This window comes from Tympanuchus pallidicinctus, unplaced genomic scaffold (genome assembly GCF_026119805.1).
Source record: "Tympanuchus pallidicinctus isolate F22 unplaced genomic scaffold, pur_lepc_1.0 scaffold2, whole genome shotgun sequence".
Taxonomy (NCBI): Eukaryota; Metazoa; Chordata; class Aves; order Galliformes; family Phasianidae; genus Tympanuchus; species Tympanuchus pallidicinctus.
The window spans coordinates 36,429,201-36,448,460 of NW_026294721.1; the positions used below are offsets into that span (position 1 = coordinate 36,429,201).

At 35.5% G+C, this 19,260-nt stretch overlaps 1 protein-coding gene across 11 annotated transcripts in view; it reads left to right on the forward strand.

Moving 5' to 3' along the window:
* The window catches only part of BLTP1 (bridge-like lipid transfer protein family member 1), a 109,798-nt gene that overhangs the window by 51,066 nt on the left and 39,472 nt on the right, over positions 1-19,260 (forward strand). For 9 of the 11 annotated variants that reach the window (XM_052681555.1, XM_052681556.1, XM_052681562.1 and 6 more), the window contains 20 exons: positions 125-298; positions 614-734; positions 1,593-1,739; positions 2,072-2,199; positions 2,626-2,828; positions 4,535-4,732; positions 5,155-5,366; positions 5,680-5,831; positions 6,800-6,950; positions 7,950-8,102; positions 9,341-9,578; positions 10,560-10,708; positions 11,823-12,042; positions 12,878-13,036; positions 13,869-14,044; positions 14,528-14,703; positions 15,368-16,071; positions 16,276-16,515; positions 16,957-17,050; positions 18,553-18,603. In XM_052681555.1, the coding sequence (XP_052537515.1) occupies positions 125-298; positions 614-734; positions 1,593-1,739; positions 2,072-2,199; positions 2,626-2,828; positions 4,535-4,732; positions 5,155-5,366; positions 5,680-5,831; positions 6,800-6,950; positions 7,950-8,102; positions 9,341-9,578; positions 10,560-10,708; positions 11,823-12,042; positions 12,878-13,036; positions 13,869-14,044; positions 14,528-14,703; positions 15,368-16,071; positions 16,276-16,515; positions 16,957-17,050; positions 18,553-18,603 (3,846 nt within the window). The remainder of the gene's footprint in view (positions 1-124; positions 299-613; positions 735-1,592; positions 1,740-2,071; positions 2,200-2,625; positions 2,829-4,534; positions 4,733-5,154; positions 5,367-5,679; positions 5,832-6,799; positions 6,951-7,949; positions 8,103-9,340; positions 9,579-10,559; positions 10,709-11,822; positions 12,043-12,877; positions 13,037-13,868; positions 14,045-14,527; positions 14,704-15,367; positions 16,072-16,275; positions 16,516-16,956; positions 17,051-18,552; positions 18,604-19,260) is intronic. The other 2 variants (XM_052681557.1, XM_052681558.1) reach the window with 2 other exon arrangements.

Below are 19,260 nucleotides of genomic sequence, written 5' to 3' on the forward strand. Positions count from 1 at the left end.
TATTCTATTACAGTATTAAAATATATATATATATGTATATATATATAATGGACAGGTGTTTACTGATAGTCACCTTGATATTTTTTGCAAATCTAGTTTAATAATGTGTATTTGACTTGTTTAGTACACCTTACACTCCTTTGGATAAGAAGTCTGCAGAAAATACAGATGATGAAACTATAACAGAAGAATGGACATTAGATCATCCAGTCTTCCAGACAAGGACAACAGCAATTGTAGAAGTAAAAGGAACTGTAGATGTAGTTCTGACTCCTCTTGTTGCAGAGGCATTGGACAGGTAATTAGGTTTTTTGTGCTACTTCAGTGTTGGTTGATTATTGTAAATGTTGTTTGAAATCAAAGTTGTTGAGTTGAGCAAAGGATTAGGTAGAAGAATTGAATAACACGTGAGTAATGATATGGCATTGCCTAGTGTACATTGAATATTATTTTGCATTTCCTGTAAAAAAGCTAGAAGGATGTTATGCTGTCATGGGAATTGCAGTTTCTGTCTGCCAGTACTTAATTTTTCTCCTTACAGTGTTAATTAAGCGCGGTGCATTATGTAAAGTGGAAGTTTCAGTATCCTTTGTGGGCTTGTTCTCTCTCACAGGTATATAGAAGCAATGGTGCACTGTGCAAGCTCTCGACATCCAGCAGCCATTGTTGATGATCTTCATTGCAAAGTTCTTCGAGATGCTGTACAGAACAGCAAAACAAGCTTCTCAGAAAATGTAAGGAAGGGAACAAGAAAATTATCCAAAACTTTGAAAGAATACTGTTTTCTTTATTTTACACTGAGAAAGATTTAACTGAATTCAGTGTTTTAGGGTACAGGACCTAATTACTGTATCAATTAGAAATATATTTTATCTTGATACATGTTTTCATAGTCAATGACCAGAAAATTCTCCTACTTCTGGGACTGAAGTGAAGTTTTTTTCCCCTTTGGATGATCTAGTCAGTAACAATAATAATTTGCCTGAGATCATGTTCTGACATGATAACTGACATTCATATGTATTGCAGATATGAACATAATACATAATTCGTTTAGGGCGGTCAGGAAGGGGAAGGGAGTCTTGGTGAGATGGAAGAAAGTTTGCATAAAGCTGTGGGAGTCTGTGCTTTTCCTTGCAGTTAATCTGACAACTTATAAAATTAATTCAGCTTCAAAATAGTTGTATGGTAGTTCTATAAAGCTAAGAATTCTTTCTGTCTAACATAATGACAAAGTTAATATTTTTTTAATTAGAGTTTCTTTGATTTCATAGTGTAACTGACACTACTTATCTTCTTCATGATGATTTTTTCCAGTATAACCAATACATGTTGAATTCAAACTTTCAGCTGAGCTCTGGTCATCCGAAAGCTATTCTATGGGTACCATTGCTACCCTATGGGATCTAAACATAACCTATCTCTAAGTGCTACAGTCCTTGTTCTAGAAATCATGGCACTGCACATTGATTGAAGTCAGAATCTCTTTGTAGCTCAGCTCTGATAAACTCTACTGAAGCTCTTTAGCATAGGAGCTTTGACTTTTAATGAGAATAGATTATTAAATGGTAAAACCCTTTTTCCCTTCCAAGCTATCTTCCAAGCAGGATATTAGAGGAACAAAAATAGACGCTACTGCTACAGGCACAACAAACCAGGGACCAGCACAGACAAATCTCTCACTAAAGCAAGATAATGTGACAATTAAAGGCCTTCAGGCCAATGTTACTGTACCAAAGGTAAGAACTCGTCATTGAACTTATTCAGTAGATGTATTCCTCATAAATTACCCTTATTTTTGAATCCCTTTCAGTTCCTGGAAAGCTTAATTGAAACTATGGATTTTTGATAGGTAGCTAACGTTTTGAATAGTGTAGACTCTTTTGGAGCTGCCTAATCTTATTATGTAGGTGTGTGAAGACATCAGTGATGTCTTTTATCTTTAAAAGCTTCATTTTACTCAGAAGTATAAGACTACTTATCTCGCTTATAAAGTAAGATTGTATCAGAAGTTTGTGATGTAACATGTTTCCCTAAATTTATTTACTCTTTGGTGAAATTTTCCATTTAGGTGAACTTGTGTTTACTACAAGCATCTGTAGATGAATCCCCAGGGGTTTCTTCTGGCAAAACTGTGACTCATGTTTCGTTAGTAGCTTTGTGCTTTGATCGAATTGCTACACAAGTTCGTATGAATAGGTAAGAATAAAATTCACTATTTGTTGCTTTTTAATCTAAAGACTTAAAGTGATTACAATTCTTTTGAAACGTAGCTTGCAATTTTGAAAGGAAGTATTAAAAAATCTGTCATGAACGAGTTAAACAATAAAATATGTTTTCCATATGGTATAAATTAACATCTAATATCTGCAATTAAAACTGCAATTTCTTTGAGAAATGGAGAAACCCATCTATAATCATTTTGGAATTTAAGTTCTAACTCTTTCTCAATTATGTTATACAGAATAAAATTAATTTTTTATCGAAATTTAATTATCTTACAACCTTACAAAGAATTTCTAATGCTGCCATGCCAATATGACTTAAAATTTAAAACAAAAATAATCCAGTGAACCATGTCTGTCAGAGATTTGCTTTAAAGTCTTTTCTCCTCTATATTCAAAGGGGTGTAGTTGAGGAGTCTTCAAACAATGCAGAGATTGGGAGGAATTCTGTCACGTTTGATCGTTACATCCAAGCTAGTAAAATGCAGCCCCAGTCTTCTGGCTCACTGAGATCCAATGCTGGAGCAGAAAAAGGAAAAGAAATTGCTGCTAAACTGAATATCCATCGTGTTCATGGACAGCTTAGAGGCCTTGATACAACAGGTAATTGTGGAAATAACATTTTTCATAGAGGCAAGTAGTGAGAGTTTGCCTTGATTTCATTTTTTTGTCAACACATATGAAAAGACACTTAAATGTGGAAATTTTTCAGGTAGTCTAAAAGGAATTTTGAAATGGGTTACTCTAATTTGCATTGAGTTATTTTACTGATATGCTGATTTCAGCGTAGGGAAAGTGAAAGCTATGAAGATGGATTTCTAAGCAGCTTGTGTGGTTACATGGTAAAGATGGACGTATGCTGGTAAAATTTAATGCCTAGATTCTCTTCCTTCCAGCTCCTCTTTCCTTTTCATCTGCCCTTTTGTCACCTGATACTTAGAATGAATTATGCTTATCAGCTTCTTTAGTACTTTCTAGCACTTTGAAGATAGGTGTACTGTTGTACTGTCAGTTTCAGCTTGACAAGTGGTAGATTTTTAACTGTATCTAAAAAATGGAAAATGAAATCTACCTGATTGTGTTAATTCTTGTTAGTGTTAAGGTAGTTCCTTCAAGAGATTATGAATTCAGTTCAGTTGCTATAACCTCTGATCCTGGAAGAAGTTAATTTATCAGCTAGTAGGAAGAATCTGTAGGACATGAGAAAGGAGATGCTCTTTAGCACAGGAATGATTAAAGATCACTCAAGAGAAAAAGCCTGTGTGAACACTAGTGAGCAAATGAAAATGGAGGAAAACAGTCAGTAGAAGAATATTAAAATGGCTAGCTCAAATCAATTTAGTTATGGATGAAACTTTGGCAGTAATGTTATGTGTTAGGTATGCTGCAGATATTCAAGAAGGCCAGATAATTCTTGAATTCTAACTAGAAAACCTCATCTTCTATTTAAAAGGTTTGAGAAATGTCTTTCTAGAGAACTTAGCATTTCACGTATGCTCTGAAAGTGATTGCTGTTATCAGTCAGAAGCAGAGTAAGAGTTTGGCGAGTGGAATATAAATTGACTTAGTATGGTTCTTTTCCCCAGATATTTGGCCTTTAACTCTGTGTGAGAGGTAATACGAAGCAATTACAAAATTATTTAAAATGTTCCTTCAGAAATGGCACTCTAAGAAAGGATTTATATTTAGGCTGTGTCCTAATATCAAAGAAATCAAGGTGGCATTGTCCTCTCCAGTATCTTAGACAGCAAAGATCATAAGGAATCAAAAACTGTTTGTGTTAAATATCTGTGAAGTATGCTATAGTTAATACCCCATGCATTTCTACTTATGTGTCTTACACAGGAGCACTGTTTGTGTCACTATTACTGTTGCTGTTAAACTTGAGGTATTTGCTAGGAATTCTTTTTTGATAAAATAATTTCAGGCTGATTGCCACTTTTAGATAAAAATCTGAAGAGCTTGTTTGTATGCCTGTCTTTTGAACCATGTCTATAAAAAGATTAAGAAGGCAGTTGTGTTAAGATTGGGAATGTCTTGAAAGTTCAACTTGATGTTATTCGCTCCTTGCTTTTCCACACTTAGAAATTACCATGCCCAAATAAAAGTTCTAGGAGAAAGGTATTTAGACTTGAAGAACAATACAGCTTTTTTAAAATTTGCTTATTGTAGATTTTTGCTTTTTTTTCCTTCTGATTTGAGTTATAATAAACAAGCAACACTTTCAAAAACTGTGAACGTGATTGCTATTTGAAGATGTGAGGTTTTTCTTTCATTTAGTAATTGGTGCTAAACATGTTTGTTTCCAGATATTGGGACTTGTGCAATAACAGCAATTCCTTTTGGAAAATCGAAAGTTCTTTTTACTTTGGAAGAGTTGGATGAGTTTACTTTTGTGGATGAAACAGACCAACAAGCTGTTCCAGATGTAACTCGAATTGGTCCTAGTCAAGAGAAGTGGGGTTGGATAATGTTCGAATGTGGAATTGAAAATTTAACTATAAAAGGTAAGACTGTGTGTGCTGTATATTTCTGTGTTTTATGAAACTGATAACAGTTGTGCTGCTGGGTCTTCTGGTTGAGGAGTTACAGTTTAAAATTGCTGAATATAGATAATACTAAAGGATACTGAATATAGATAATACTAAAGCTATTGTACATAAATCACGTAACACTGTAGATTCTATAATAAATATACTATTAGTCTTCAATGTTACTTACCGTAGTGCAGAAATTAATTCCATAGAAATTGGCTTCAATTTCTCAAATCTACAGAAAGCTAGAAATAGATTTTAAATTGTATGTAAATTGATAGTGCATCTTGTTTAATCGGAAGCATTTATTTCTCTTTTTAAGTACAGTATGGGATGTAGCAATAGAAATATATGTGTGGCAAACATTTACAGTTTTGCTGTGTGTTCTTTTTTAGGAGGAAGACAATCTGGTGCAGTATTGTATAATGCATTTGGAGTCATGGGTAAATCAAGTGCCACTGAGAGAGGTGGACTGCTTGCATCAAATAACTCTTCAGATTCTCCAACTGGTAGTGGTTACAATACTGATGTGTCTGATGATAACCTTCCTTGTGATAGAATAAGTCCCTCTTCAGATATTAATGGAAACTCAGTTTCAGATGAGCAGGTATGTATGTACTTAGATAAATATGACAGGGTTTAGGTTGTACTTCTTTAAACTGATTATAATTTGTAGTTTAAAACTGAAAATTGATAGATTTGTTGTACCAATTGAATTCAAACTCCCATCTTGTGCATTAAATTTTTAGCTTTCTGCAAAGTGTCTTAGTAGGGTCTTGGAAGAGTTGGTGAAGAGCATTAATTTTGTTTGCCTAAGTGGATATGAAACTGTTCAATGCAAACAGTGCACTGTAGAATATGTTACTGCCTTTTAACATTAACTGCTTTGGAAAAGACTTGATTATGTTTTGTATTTTAAGGACGAAGGGGTTGAATCTGATGATCTGAAAAAAGATATCCCTTTGATGCCTCCTCCACCTGACTCTTGCAGCATGAAGTTAACGATCAAAGAAATTTGGTTTAGCTTTGCAGCCCCCACCAATGTACGATCTCCAGCCCATGTATTTTCAAGGTATGACTTCAACTGACGTGAAAGAAAATAACATCACTTCTGCTTTAGTAAATTACAGTTGTATTTAGTAGATTCTGAATTTAACTATGTAATTAATGACGCTTCTCTGGCAGAGATGGCTTGTATGTATGTATGTCACAGTAACTCTTGCTTCAGTTTGTAATTGCCATCATATATATGGAGGTGTTGATAGAAAATGTTTAGATATTTTAGAGATGATTAAAATGAAAAATAAACATTTGCAGTGAGAATTAGATTTCTGAAGGAGAAGAGGAGTGTAGAGGAGAAAACTGGCTTTGATTAAGAGGGATGTGAGTGGAGAACTGCTTGTTAGTTTAGTCTTCAATCTAGTACTTTTTTAGTGGCGATTTTATTACCACTGCACCCTTTCTAGGAGTTATTCATACAGTGTTTGTGTGAGAACACTTGAACACTTATAATGTTAGATACTCTATAATAGATATTTAAGCATCTCTAAAGCTCAAAATGAACTTGGTAAAACTGTGTTTGCATGTATATAGAATAAACAGAACGTGAAAATATAGAACAAACCTCTGTTGCTATACAGCAATAAACTAGAATATGTTTTTGGGTTTCTTTCTAAGAGTTTTTGCCTCAGTCTTTCAGCAAAAATTATTCATGATATGTTAGATAACAATTAATTTGGAATTCAATTAATTTTGATAATATCAAATTTTATGATTGCAGTAGAGAGTGCGAATAGGAAACGTGGGGAATAGTGACAACAGGAGTGTATGGAATTATGGATGTGTGTGTAAAACAATCTGAATTATGTACTTATTGCTAGTTGTCATTTTCTGCATTATAAGTTTATGTTCATTGTTTTTTAACATTGTTCTTTTGTATTCTACCTCTTTGAAAGTAATTCATAATAGTAGTAGTAAAACTTGCTTAGTACTGCTGCTGAATGTGAATGTCTCCTTTTTTTTTTTATTTTCCTCAATTAGGCAGCTGAACCTCCTGAGTACTGCAACTCCAGCAGTTGGTGCTTGGCTTGTTCCCATTGACCAGGTGAAATCATCTTTAAATAAACTAGAGACTGAAGGAACCCTGCGAATTTGTGCTGTTATGGGTTGCATTATGACAGAAGCATTAGAGGTAAATGAACTTTATAGAACCAATATGGAAATCAGAACAGTGTAATTCTTTGTATATATTCATTTCGAGATCCGATTATTTGCACAGTGAGTTTCATACTGTGCCTTTTATGATGGTTTACTTACAAGAATTGGTTACAAGGATTTACTGCCTTTGCTTTTTGTACAGAATCTATATTTAAGCATGGGGAACAAAATCAGCTGTTACTAGTGACGTCTTGTGCTTCTCACAGGAGCACATCTCCTTGTGAAACTGGAGGTTCTCTCTCTTGAAGGATGTATGGTTATGGTATTTGGTATAATTTATGGAATTTGGAGGTTTGACATGTGAGTTATTCAGGTTATCTTCTGGGAGAAAAATGTGAACTTTGTGCCTCTGCAGTGTATCAAAACATTGTGCGTATCAGATTCACTTATTAAAAGAAAGGAGAACAAACCAACCGAGAGTGAAAAATTCTTGCAAGAAGAGCAAAACAGATGTTTTTGTTGTTGAAAACTAGGATTGGTAAATCTCTTGTGACAAATTGCGTCTTACTGTGATCAGATAAGGAGCTTCTTTGTGTGTAGGCAGTTTTCTGCTGTTGGTTTAATTAGCACCATCTAGTGGGATGATGTTGAGAGGTGATACCTGCTTAGATCCCATCTTGTGCAAGTCTCAGACCTTAGTGTCAGACTAGTTTTGTGCTACACTCAAAATCAACCTTTGCAGCAGTCCCCTTTGTAAACTCACTTTATGTATTTTGCTTTATGTACTTTTCTTGCATATGTGTCCTTTAGTCCAGAAGTAACTTTGCCTTTTGCTTTGTTACCATATAAATAAACTTCAAATGTTATTTTTCATATAGTGCTTTTTAAAATTATGCTAGATATCCATGTATCGAGATTTTATTGTAGAAGTTCAAAATGATATTGTGCTAAAAGTTACCTGAAATTGTTGTTCACATGCACGTTCTGTTTGCAAGTATATTAATGTGTGAAAAACGGTTGCATTTCAATCTAGAATAAAAGTGTGCACTTTCCTCTGAGAAGCAAGTACAACAGACTCACCAAAGTGGCTCGTTTCTTGCAAGAAAATCCTTCTTGTTTACTGTGTAATATATTGCACCATTACCTGCACCAAGCAAACTACTCAATTATTGAGGATGCCACCATGGTGAGTCACTCTGTAAAAATGTAAATAACTCAGCATATTTGTTTAAAGCAGACCATTTCTAATGTTCCAAATTAGGTAACTATATAAGGAAAACTAAGAAATTGTGGAATAAAGCCCAAACTTCTGTATATCCTTATTATTTTCTTTTAGATCTGCTGTTTTTTTGTGTGGCGTTTGTATATGCATTATTTTTTCTTAACTATATACAAAATCCTAGATAAAAAGGCACATATTTGAAATTGTTACTGGCCTTTTAATCAAATTTCCTTTTGCTTAAAGATAATGACAAAGTAGTAAAAATTTGCATCTGTGGTTTTAAAAAGAAATAAATCTCAATTATTGATGCAAATGCATGCAGTAATTAGATTATATTTCACATGTTCTCTTCAGAACTAGACTTCTTGTCATTTAGAAATGGTTCAATAATGCAGACAGCTTAATGATTTTCACAAGGCTAGAATTGTAGAAACCTTTAGGACTGAATGGCTTTGTCTCTTTGGTGGCTTTAGTAAATATCTGAACTGTAATGGTAAATTATTGCTCGGACAAATGTGTTGGGCATAAGGAAGATAGTTTGTCTCTGATTATGTGTTATTTTCATAAGCCATTTACATGCCTGCCAGAGTTGAACACTGCTTTTCTGTGTATTCCAGTGATCAGAAATAGCACAATTTGTGACAAGAATAGCACTGTTTGGTTTGTGGTTAAAAATAAGAAGTATGTGGTGTTGGGGTTTATTTGGTTTCATTTGTGTTTTTTCTTTTAGTGCTACTCAGTGATGCAGTCAAAACAATCTATGTTTTTACTTCAATTTTATGTTTTTGAATGACTGCTATGAACAAAAGAAACCCCAAATTTCATTTTTTTTAAATTGTTTCTGCAGTCACTCGAGGGCTGCTCTAATTTTCAGTCCATAGTTTACAGTCTTATAACTGTTTGAATACTTTTCATTTCATATTTAATAATCCTGTTTCCTGTTGCTTATTCTTGTCCCTTTGGGCTCGATCCTCAGGTCGTATACATTAATGTGTTTATTGTGTTTGGTAAAACAGCAGTTTTTATCTCTTAGCACTTTGACTTCATATATTTAAATGGAAATAATGTGGTGCCAGCACACTTCCATCATGGGCCTGCAGGAATGGCAGCGTTTTGTCTTTGAAAAAATAATTCTGTAATGCTGACTTTTTTCCTACAGTTGACTCTAAAACATGATATCCATTTCTGTTAATTTTTTTAAGAGTGATGGCCTTCCTGCATTAGTTACCTTAAAGAAAGGTCTGGTCGCCCTAGCGAGGCAGTGGATGAAGTTCATTGTAGTGACCCCAGCCTTTAAAGGAGTCAGCTTACACAGACCAACTCAGCCTGTGAAACTGCATGCAAGTGTTTGCCGTGAGCACGAGGACGGGCTTGGATTGGATGGAGGGGGTCTTCAGAGTGACACAAGTGCTGACGGAGCAGAGTTTGAATTTGATGCAGGTATTTTAGCGTTCTTCTCTCTTCCTAAAAGCTCACAGGGAGAAATAACTTCCTCTCAAAGCACTTAATGCTTTCAAGATAGTATATTCTTTCTGTAGAATCATCAAGCTTCTTTTATAAAATCCTCTTCATTTTGAAACCACTGGTTGTAGTGTTAATATAATATTATTATTGTATGTCATTTGGGAAAAAGCAAAAAAGGAAATTTCGTGTCTTGCTTCACATACTTTGTCTTATTCACAGCCCAAAATATATCAACTTTCTTATTTGTTAGCTTGCAATTATAATTTTGTTGTGCAGTTTCTTATCTTAAGATTGTAACACACAATTCTATGAACACTCTCAGGAACAGCTTCAAATCTACCATCTTCCCTTTATGAAGATGTATTTTCATAAATCTTGTTTTATTCCATTTTTACTAGTTTGTCTGTGGTAGATTTCTACTGCCAACTTACACATTGCCAGTGTAACAGAAAGTACCCATCTGTCTCTTCAGCTGATTTACAGCTAAGTTAATTAAGAACTACTGGAAGGAAGGGCATAAATATCTGTCAATTAGAACAATCTATGTAACTATCTTGAGTTGAATCAGTTATTTTCTGTTTTTAGCATCTACATTCAGTTTTACTGTCCTAAGAAATAAAATTAGTTAATAAGAATGCTGTGGGGAATGCTGTCCCCTGTGAGGACTCTTATAAACGGATTAGGAGAGGAAGATAAGCAGGAATTTTGTAAGCAAGTGAGCTCACCTGCAGTATAGCACATTTATTTTGTGCAGTTCTTGTTGTAGGATGTTGGAAGGACAAAAAGATTGTACTTATGTTTGAGATTTTCTTACGTGTCTTAGTATTCCCTAGGCAGCAATGTGTGGGTATGTAACAGAACCTGGAAGTTCACGACTACTGGTAATTGTCTAGTAATAGATAATCTTGATTCCCTGTAATACATACAATTGAGGAAGAATTGTTTGCTTGGTTCCAGCTACTGTCAGCGAGCATACAATGCTCTTGGAAGGAACAGCTAATCGACCTCCACCTACTAGTGGCTCTTCTGGGCCTGTTACTGGTGCTGAGATCATGAGGAAACTGTCCAAGACTCACACTCATAGTGATTCTGTTCTGAAAATAAAGGTAAGCTTATAGCATGATGCACAAAGGGAAAAAGAGGTTTATAGCTGGTCTGTCTAGAATCAATTATGTAGGCTGCAGGTGAGCACTAGTCTGAAAAGTAACTGATACATAGAGAATGTGCTTCTTGTGCTGTAAAAGAAATGTTTGATAAGTCAATGTACATTCTGTATCTGTTCTTTATTGTTTTTCTTGCCACTGAACTTCAGAACCAAACTTTAAAAACATCTATATGTGTCATTTAAGCCTGCAGATCACTGCTTATAATCTGCTGGTGGGAACAGAAATCTTTCTCGTTATCTCAAATCTCAAATTGACAAAGCATTCCATTAGCTTGCAAAATTGTATTGTTGTTTTTATCTCCACAAACTGCTCAGAAAACTGGAATATTTTTTTTTCATCTCCATTTTCTGAACAGAAAAAGTTGGGCATTTTAAGCAATTTGTTGTCTTCCAGCTGGGGCTCCCCGCAGACAGCAAACCTCTCTAGGTGTGAAGTCAGATCAGCAGATATGTGCGCCTGTAGCAAGGGGTCACCAAGTCCTGTGACTCACTGCTTCCTCCTATTGGTCTTGCATGTTTTAGGGTTTGGTAGCCCAGATGCTCTGCATATCTGGCTGTTCTTCAGCTGTGAAGGCAGAGATCCTGTTTGTAAGTTGTAAGCACTTAAGTGAAGCAGGAGCCTTCCTCTTGTTGCCAAAAGTCCCCAGCTCCCATTCTTTGCCTTCCCTGGAGTTGACTATATTTATACTATGGGTGCAAGGGATTTGATCTTCAAATACTAAATCCAAATGAGATTTACAGTCAGTGTAAATCTGCTCCTTCTATGTATTTGTCTTAGATTAATTATACACATCTGCAAGTCCATTTGTTACGTTTTGCTTTTAAAATTATTTTTACACCTTATTTTTCAAATATTATAGCAACTTTAAAAGCAACTTACTGCGCAATAACTCTGCTGTGTATAACCTGGCCCAAGCAAAATGCTACTTGTCTAAAATTTCTAGGAGTGAGACTTCATAGTTAACTGTGTTCCAATCTCATATTCAGAACAAATGCCACTTCCTTTTTACAGTTTACACAACGCTTCATTAGTTTCTTTATGTTTTGTCTACAAGGGCATACATCCATATCATTCCTTAAGTTACACCAGTGGAGATACAGCTACGGATTCGCCAGTGCATGTTGGCCGTTCTGGCATGGCAGTCAAGGAAAGTCCAAGAAAAGAGAGTCTGCTCAGCTATCTTACTGGAAGTTTTCCTAGCTTGCACAATCTTCTGGAAGGAACTCCTCAAAGAAGTACAACTGCAGTTAAAAGTAGTTCTTTAACAAGAACAGGTATGATGTAGCTGAAGGGTTGATGGCGTAGGAAGAGAGGGCAGATCCCACCCTAAAAATAAAAATCGGCTCTAGAGATCAATGCGTCATGCAGCTTCCTGGAAACAAATAGTATGTGCTTTGGATTAGGAAAAAAAGAAAAGGCAACTAACAAACTAAGGTGTTTGCCTTTTATATAGCCTTATAGCCTTCCTACTTTCTGAGTGTATGTGTGTAGATACATGTGTTCTTTGAATGAAGAAGGAATAAGTGATTGTTCTGCATTTGTCAGGTGATTCTTTTTTGTTGACCTTGTAAGTGGGTCAGAAAGTGGACTGAAATGAATGTTCCAGTAACTTTGTAATTTGCAGGTTTTTATTATTGTATACAAATTAATGGTCCTTTGAACGTGTGTGCTTTGTAGAAGTTTGAATTACATGCACTGAAATTTGTACATTGTGTGTTATTGTTGAGCGTGCCTTGTTGCAATTTATATCAGATAAGTTTGATGTTGCTTTTGCTCTAAAACTTCTCTCCTTTGCTGTCAGAGGATGAAATATTTTACAGAAGAAAAGGTACTTCTGTTTCTTAATGACTGCTTTCCTCCAATTATGGTAGAAATGAACAAACACAAAAATAGTTGTAATGCAACATCTATTAATGTCCTTGTATAGTTTCTGTGGTAGTGTGTGTAGTTTGGAAGGTTGCTGCCTGATGCAGAATCTGTTGGAACAGACAGAGAACTAGACTTGCTGTTTTGATAGTAGATGTGTATTCTCAGTAAAATTATGCTGTGTTCCTGCTTTTTGTCTACATTGATACTTGAAATGTGAAATGTTATGATTTATCTGTATAGGAAATACTGTGGCCACAGATATGCTATCTGAACATCCTTTGCTGTCTGAACCATCTTCTGTGAGTTTCTACAACTGGATGTCAAATGCTGTGAGCAACAGAGGGAGTGTAGTACAAGAAAGTCCAGCCACCAAATCTGGCCACAACAGTCTTCCAACAGGTATTGTTAGTAGCAACTGAGTTGAAGATGTGACTATGGGTTGACTTTCCTGCATTTACTGTTTCTTCTGAAATATGTCTTCATTTTCTGCAACTCTGAATTTGAATGTTTCTTTGATTAACAGCCTTCCAGTTACAACATACTAATTGTGGTCAATAACTTCAGAGTTGTTTCTTGTTTGTTTTTAATGTTGAACAAGTAGTCTGATCTCCCTAAAACATCTTCGTTCTCTATAGACTGCTTAACTGGTGTGGCCTTTCTATTAAATGTGATGTGGTTCTCTGCAAAAGGAATTATATGGTAGAAGTATAGCTTTCAATTTTGCTTTCAGAGAAAGTTACGTTTTTTTTTTTTTTCCTGCTGAAACCGTAAAGGTTTGTTCACAAGTTTACATTCCTGTAATTAGACTGAGTGACTCTGACTCAGATGCAGATATACCCAAATCATTCTTCTCTGAAAGCAGATAGCCATGGCTCTCTGGTAAGTGCTCTAATGTTGAGTTCTGGCTGAGCATGCATTGGCAGAACATCTCTGTCTCACAGGAAGCAAGTCCAATACAAACTCAAGGTGCTGGGTGTATTAGCTATCCAGTAGAATGCAATACAGGCCTTCAGAAGGAGTACAGAAAGGAGGGAAAATTTTTGTGCTTTTCAAATTTGAGCTGAACAATATCATACTGTTTCTGAAGGCCATTTTTGCAAGGTTGTGGACTAGATTAGGAGGCTAACTTCCTATGTTTATAATGTGTTATAAACTTGGATGAGTTTATAGAATTAATCATGTTAAAAAAAAATGCTGTGGTGTAAGTGTTCCAAGGGTATTTATTTTTCAGGTGTTGCACCCAATCTTCCTACCATACCCTCTGCTTCAGACTTCAACACAGTTCTGTCTAGTGACCAGAACACCCTGGATGGCACACATTCACAGCACAGCACCAGTCAGGATGACATTGCAGGTGTGGAAGAAGGTAACCAGGGATTTCCTGCTGTCCAGCTAGCGGATGCACAGGTAGGGGTGGCTCGCTGATTACTTAATAAAATTCTACAGTAATTAGAATTTTATCCTGATTTTCTTATGTGCTTATCTTATGCATCCTGTGTAAGGATGAAAGGCTCAAATAACGTCTGAGATTTCTTTAGCAAATTTTATGAACAGTGATTGGAAAATTGTTTCATAACTTCAACAAATGTTTGGAGCATTTATGACAATAGCCTAGATCTTCTGAGTGCTTTTTAATGGGGGGGGACATTCAACTGTACTGCATAAAGCTTGCTCCCAAAGCTAAGTATCCAATGTTAACTTGTTATGTACACAAAATTTCATAAAGCTTGTCATTTTTTTCCTTCTTTTGCTGTTTTTTGGTACAGTCAATAAAATTATTTTTTTCTATATATTACTGTAATGATAGATCAACAAATGATGATGTAGGAAAATGACAATTTAGAAATATTCTAGGCAATGTGAAGTAAATCAGTGTTCTTTGTTCTGTAGGTTGTTTTCAAACCTCTTCTAAGTTACACAGGGATTCAGTCTCAGGATGCAATGCCACTCTGCTACAGAATGTACTTTGGAGAGTACCTTTCATTCTCAGGAACTTTGGACTGCCTCAGAGCAGATATTGTTGATTCAGATACAGCAAAGGACAGAAAAAGCAAGCGAGCTCGAAGGTATTTTGTTAAATATTTGAAAACACGTATAATGGCTAAAGAATGGAAATTAGGGCTTTCATTTGTGAAGAAGACAAATGCAATTCTGAAGTGCAGTTGTTTTGTTGTTGTTTGTTGTTTTTTTTTTTTTTTTTTTGCTTTGTGGTTTTGTTTTGTTTTTTTTTGAATCTGACACATTTTATTTTTGTTTTGTATTTCTCTTCCTATGTAAAGACTTCAAAATTTCAAGTATTTGAACCTCAGCTACTTCTGAAAATTGGAGACTGGGGAAGGGTAGTAGATAGGAATTACTGTGGGAGAAATTTGAGATGTTCTGAATTGAGGTTTTGTAATTCACCTGCAATGAGGTTGTTATTTTCATTGTAAATGCCTAATTATTTATTAATGTATTCTTTTTTTCTTTTCTTCCTCCCTTGAGTGTTTCGGATGATGTCTTAGGATATAATAAAAGAACTGCATGCCGAACTAAGTTTTCAATGAACTGAATGGTTACTATGTTATATGGAAGTACAAAGTTCATCTCCAATATTTAAAACTATAGTATGAATGCAATACCATAAGAGGAAAGGTTGAATTCAGTAAATCAGTTGTACTGTAAGATGTATTTGACTCTATGCCAGTTATAGAGAGAAATAAAATGTAACTTGTATGTTTTCTTTCCTAGACAAGGAGCTGTCAACCTTCCTCCTCTTGAATTCAAACCAGCTTTGATGTTGGAAACTTTCAGTATTAGTGCAGTTGTAATGGAGAAATCCATGTGCACACCTCATCACTCTGCCAACGCCCTTTCTTTTCATGACTTGAATAAACGCTATTATAATACTTTTCACTGTAACTTCACAATATCTTGCCAGTCCATAAGCCAGCACGTAGATATGGCACTGGTTCGTCTTATTCATCAGTTCAGTACAATGGTTGATGACATCAAAGCCACGCAAACAGACATCAAACTTAGCAGATACACAGCTGGTTCCGCCTCTCCAACACCTACTTTTAAAACCCGAAAACACAGGGACTTCCGCTCCTCGGATTTTAGCCGGAGCTCTCGAGGAAGTCTTAACGGAGGTAACAGAGTGAACAACACTAAGAACAAACGAGCAAACAACGAGAACAATAAGAAGGAGTCTAGAAACAAGAATTCCCTGGGCAGGTCAGAAAGAAGAACTTCTAAGGTGTCCAGGAAAGGCTCAAAAGATGTGGTTGACATGACTATTCACATGGATGACTCTGACTCTATTACTGTGTCAGAACAGAGTGAACCTTCTGCTGAGTGTTGGCAAAATATGTATAAACTATTGAACTTCTATTCACTCATTTCTGATCCAACTGGGATTTTAGAAAAGTCTTCTGAAACCTTTGGGCCAACAGGTAAACCAGTTTTACTATTGTCCCTGTTTTGTCTAGGATTTGGTTTGGGTGCCAATTTTATTAAAATGGAATAAGTGGGGCTCAGATGATTTGCCTGAAAATGTACAAGACATATCCTTGGTTCCAAACACAAAAGTTTATACATCAGATACGCTAAGGATTTCTTCTAAAATATCCTCAAGTAACTCAGTAGTATTTTTGTAGGTGTTCGAAGCCCAACTGAACCTGCTTGCAGAGTGGTGTTTGAGAATGAACAGGATAATGGCAGAGATGTGCAGAGGAAGCGCAGTCTGGTGACTTCGGAGCCACAGCACGTGACTCTCATAGTATTTGGGATAGGCATGGTGAATCGAACCCACCTGGAGGCAGATATTGGTGGTCTGACAATGGAATCGGAGCTGAAGAGAATCCATGGCAGTTTCACTTTGAAAGAAAAAATGAAAGGTGTGATAAGCTAAATTGTGCACTGTAATTAATTTCAGTAGTGGCTTTACATTGCATATGTATGTGCATACCTATACCAATGTATATGTATTTGTAGTATGTTTTATTTACAAATGGAGGTATGTAGCGACTGAGTGAGGGTGATACAAGAATGGTTTTTAGAAGAACGTACTGAATGCTGCTGGGATGCTGAGATGTTTAAAAGGAAGCACAATTTCCATAAAATGATTTATGAGAAAAAATTCTTTCAGGAGATAAAGCTACTGCTTTCATTTTCAAAAGTCTTTTTTTTGGTCAAAGTTTAAATGTGATGTATCATACTGTGATTACCAAAACTGTAATCTATTAATTACGTTGTTGCTTCTATGTTTTTGAAAGTAGTAGGCTTACCTGGAAGTATTAGAAGGAATGATATGTGTTAAGTGCTGTTTTTTCTTAAAGATGTACTGCATCAAAAGATGACCGAGACATGTGCCACTGCTCACATAGGAGGTGTCAATATTGTCCTGCTGGAGGGAATTACCCCAAATATTCAGTAAGTATGATGCCTGATGATGTAAAATGTCTCAAGCAACATTGTGTAGTAGCAGTATCAGTTTCGTGACATTAATGTCATGTAGCTTATGGAGAAAGCCTTGATAATGTGATTCTAGGTAGAATCCATGAAGTTACAGTCTGATGGTGACTGTGCAGCTGTTGCAGAACTTGGCCCGAGTTTGACTCCTGAAGCTAATTGTGTGTTCCTGCTGACTGGAGGCTTTTCTATGAAAGGCACATCTTTGAATGAGCTAAGGATTACGGTGTGCAGATGGTTTCAGTGTAGGGCCCTCAATTATGTAAGTTTTAGTTACAGTTCTGTGAACAAAATACTCCTGTTTCTTTCTATTTGGAATGGCAGGTGTCAGTGAGTTCTGAACTGATTGCAGGATCGCAGTGTAAATGGGTGACCTTACTGAAAAATTGTAGGGAACAGATCCTCTCGTATAAATAAATAAATCATACAATCAGACCTTTCTGCACCAGTTTTATTTCATGTGATGTACTCACGGAAACAATATTACATACTATTTAATGTTTCTATTATGTTTCTAATTGCTTTTGGAAACTTGTAGATTCCACTAAATAATACAAGATTTTATCTGTAATATTTAACTTACTAATGCTGATTTATCCTATTTGAGATCTGTATCATTACTGTAATAGAAATCTTTCTGAGCTTCCCTGTTGCATGATTCCTTTGTTATTTTTACCATTCTGATATTCATTCCCTGTTCTTTATATAATTGACACAATTTAAAAAAGAAAAGAAAGAAAATCATATTTTGTGCATGAACATCTTGAATGACATTCTCAACATCCACATTTATTTATTTATTTATTTTTAAACCGGGTTCACAGACTCAGGAAAGGCATGCATTATTTTTCTTTGTTTCCAGCTGAAAGTTGTTGAGTTGCAAAACAACAGTTAATGTACAACTCTTTGTAACAGAACACCCTCATGCAGTTTGAATGTTAGCTGAGTAACCCTCAGTATGTGATCTGGTTTTAAAATATTAATAATTTTGTGGAAAAGGAGATAAATAACTTGACTTGAGTCACTCTTTCTTTTTTCCTTTTATTTATTTATTCCTGCTTAGTTTGGAAAATACTATGAAGGACTTCAAATGGATAGAATTTCACTGATATTCACAGCTAAATTGTGCCTGATAAACGTATTTCAGAAGGATAAATAGAAGTTCTGATCTGACAGCCATGCAATGTTTCTGAAGATGGCTGAGGTTTTTTGTGTCTTTTTTATGCCATAACGTCACAGAACTTTAATATAGAAGTGGTGGAAAAAGGGGGAAAATGTTGACTAAATCTTTGGAAATAAAACAAGAAATAACTAACAAACCCCAAACCTCAAAGTTATTAACTTTGAAAGTAAATGTCATATTGTGGGTTACAAATAATTAACTGACTAATTTTGCATGACTGTTTATTCTTTATTTGCTTTGTTTTTGTTTTTCTTGCTTTCTCTTCAATCTTCATCTATAGACTGGAGGATTTTCCTACATCTCCTACAAGCACAGCCAAACAAGAGTTTCTGTATGTCATATTATTATGTTTAATAGTCTTGCAACTAACTGTTATATAGCTAACGGCTGCATTCGTTGTGTGTGATTGTGTAGGAAGATGTTGCTTGAATACGTTTCAGTTTAACATCTAATAATAGCTAGGTAAGGTTTTAACGTGGCCTGCAAAATGTGTCCAAAAACCCCAACATGTATGTTCTCTTTTAACAGCCTAGTTTAGTGGCAGTTCTTGCGTTATATTGTCAATACTGTAATGCTAGAGTGGTTTCACTGATTTAAGTTCTTTAGAAGAGCTTCTGTGCTTGTTTTAATGAGTGAAAATAATGCTGATAAATGCAGAGGACAGAAAAGATAGATAGTTTTTAATTGGATAAGAAACTGCTGTGCTTGCTGTGGTGGTACCTGTTGTGATCCGAGTATGAGGAGGACCATTTCTTTTTTTTGTCTTTATTTACTTCAGTGCTGGGTTACTAGCTTTGCTGACAACAGTGTACTAACATAGAATGTTTGCATTAAAACTCTGTGCATCTGCTACTCGTGAAGGTGAACCCTTTCAGGTCTCTTAGTTCCCTTTGTGTGGAAGTCGTTTCTCATTTGGTGGCCATACAGCTATTTCTATAGTGGGACAGAGAGTTTGTTCAAGACTCAGTTGGGAGAACTGTCATTTTTG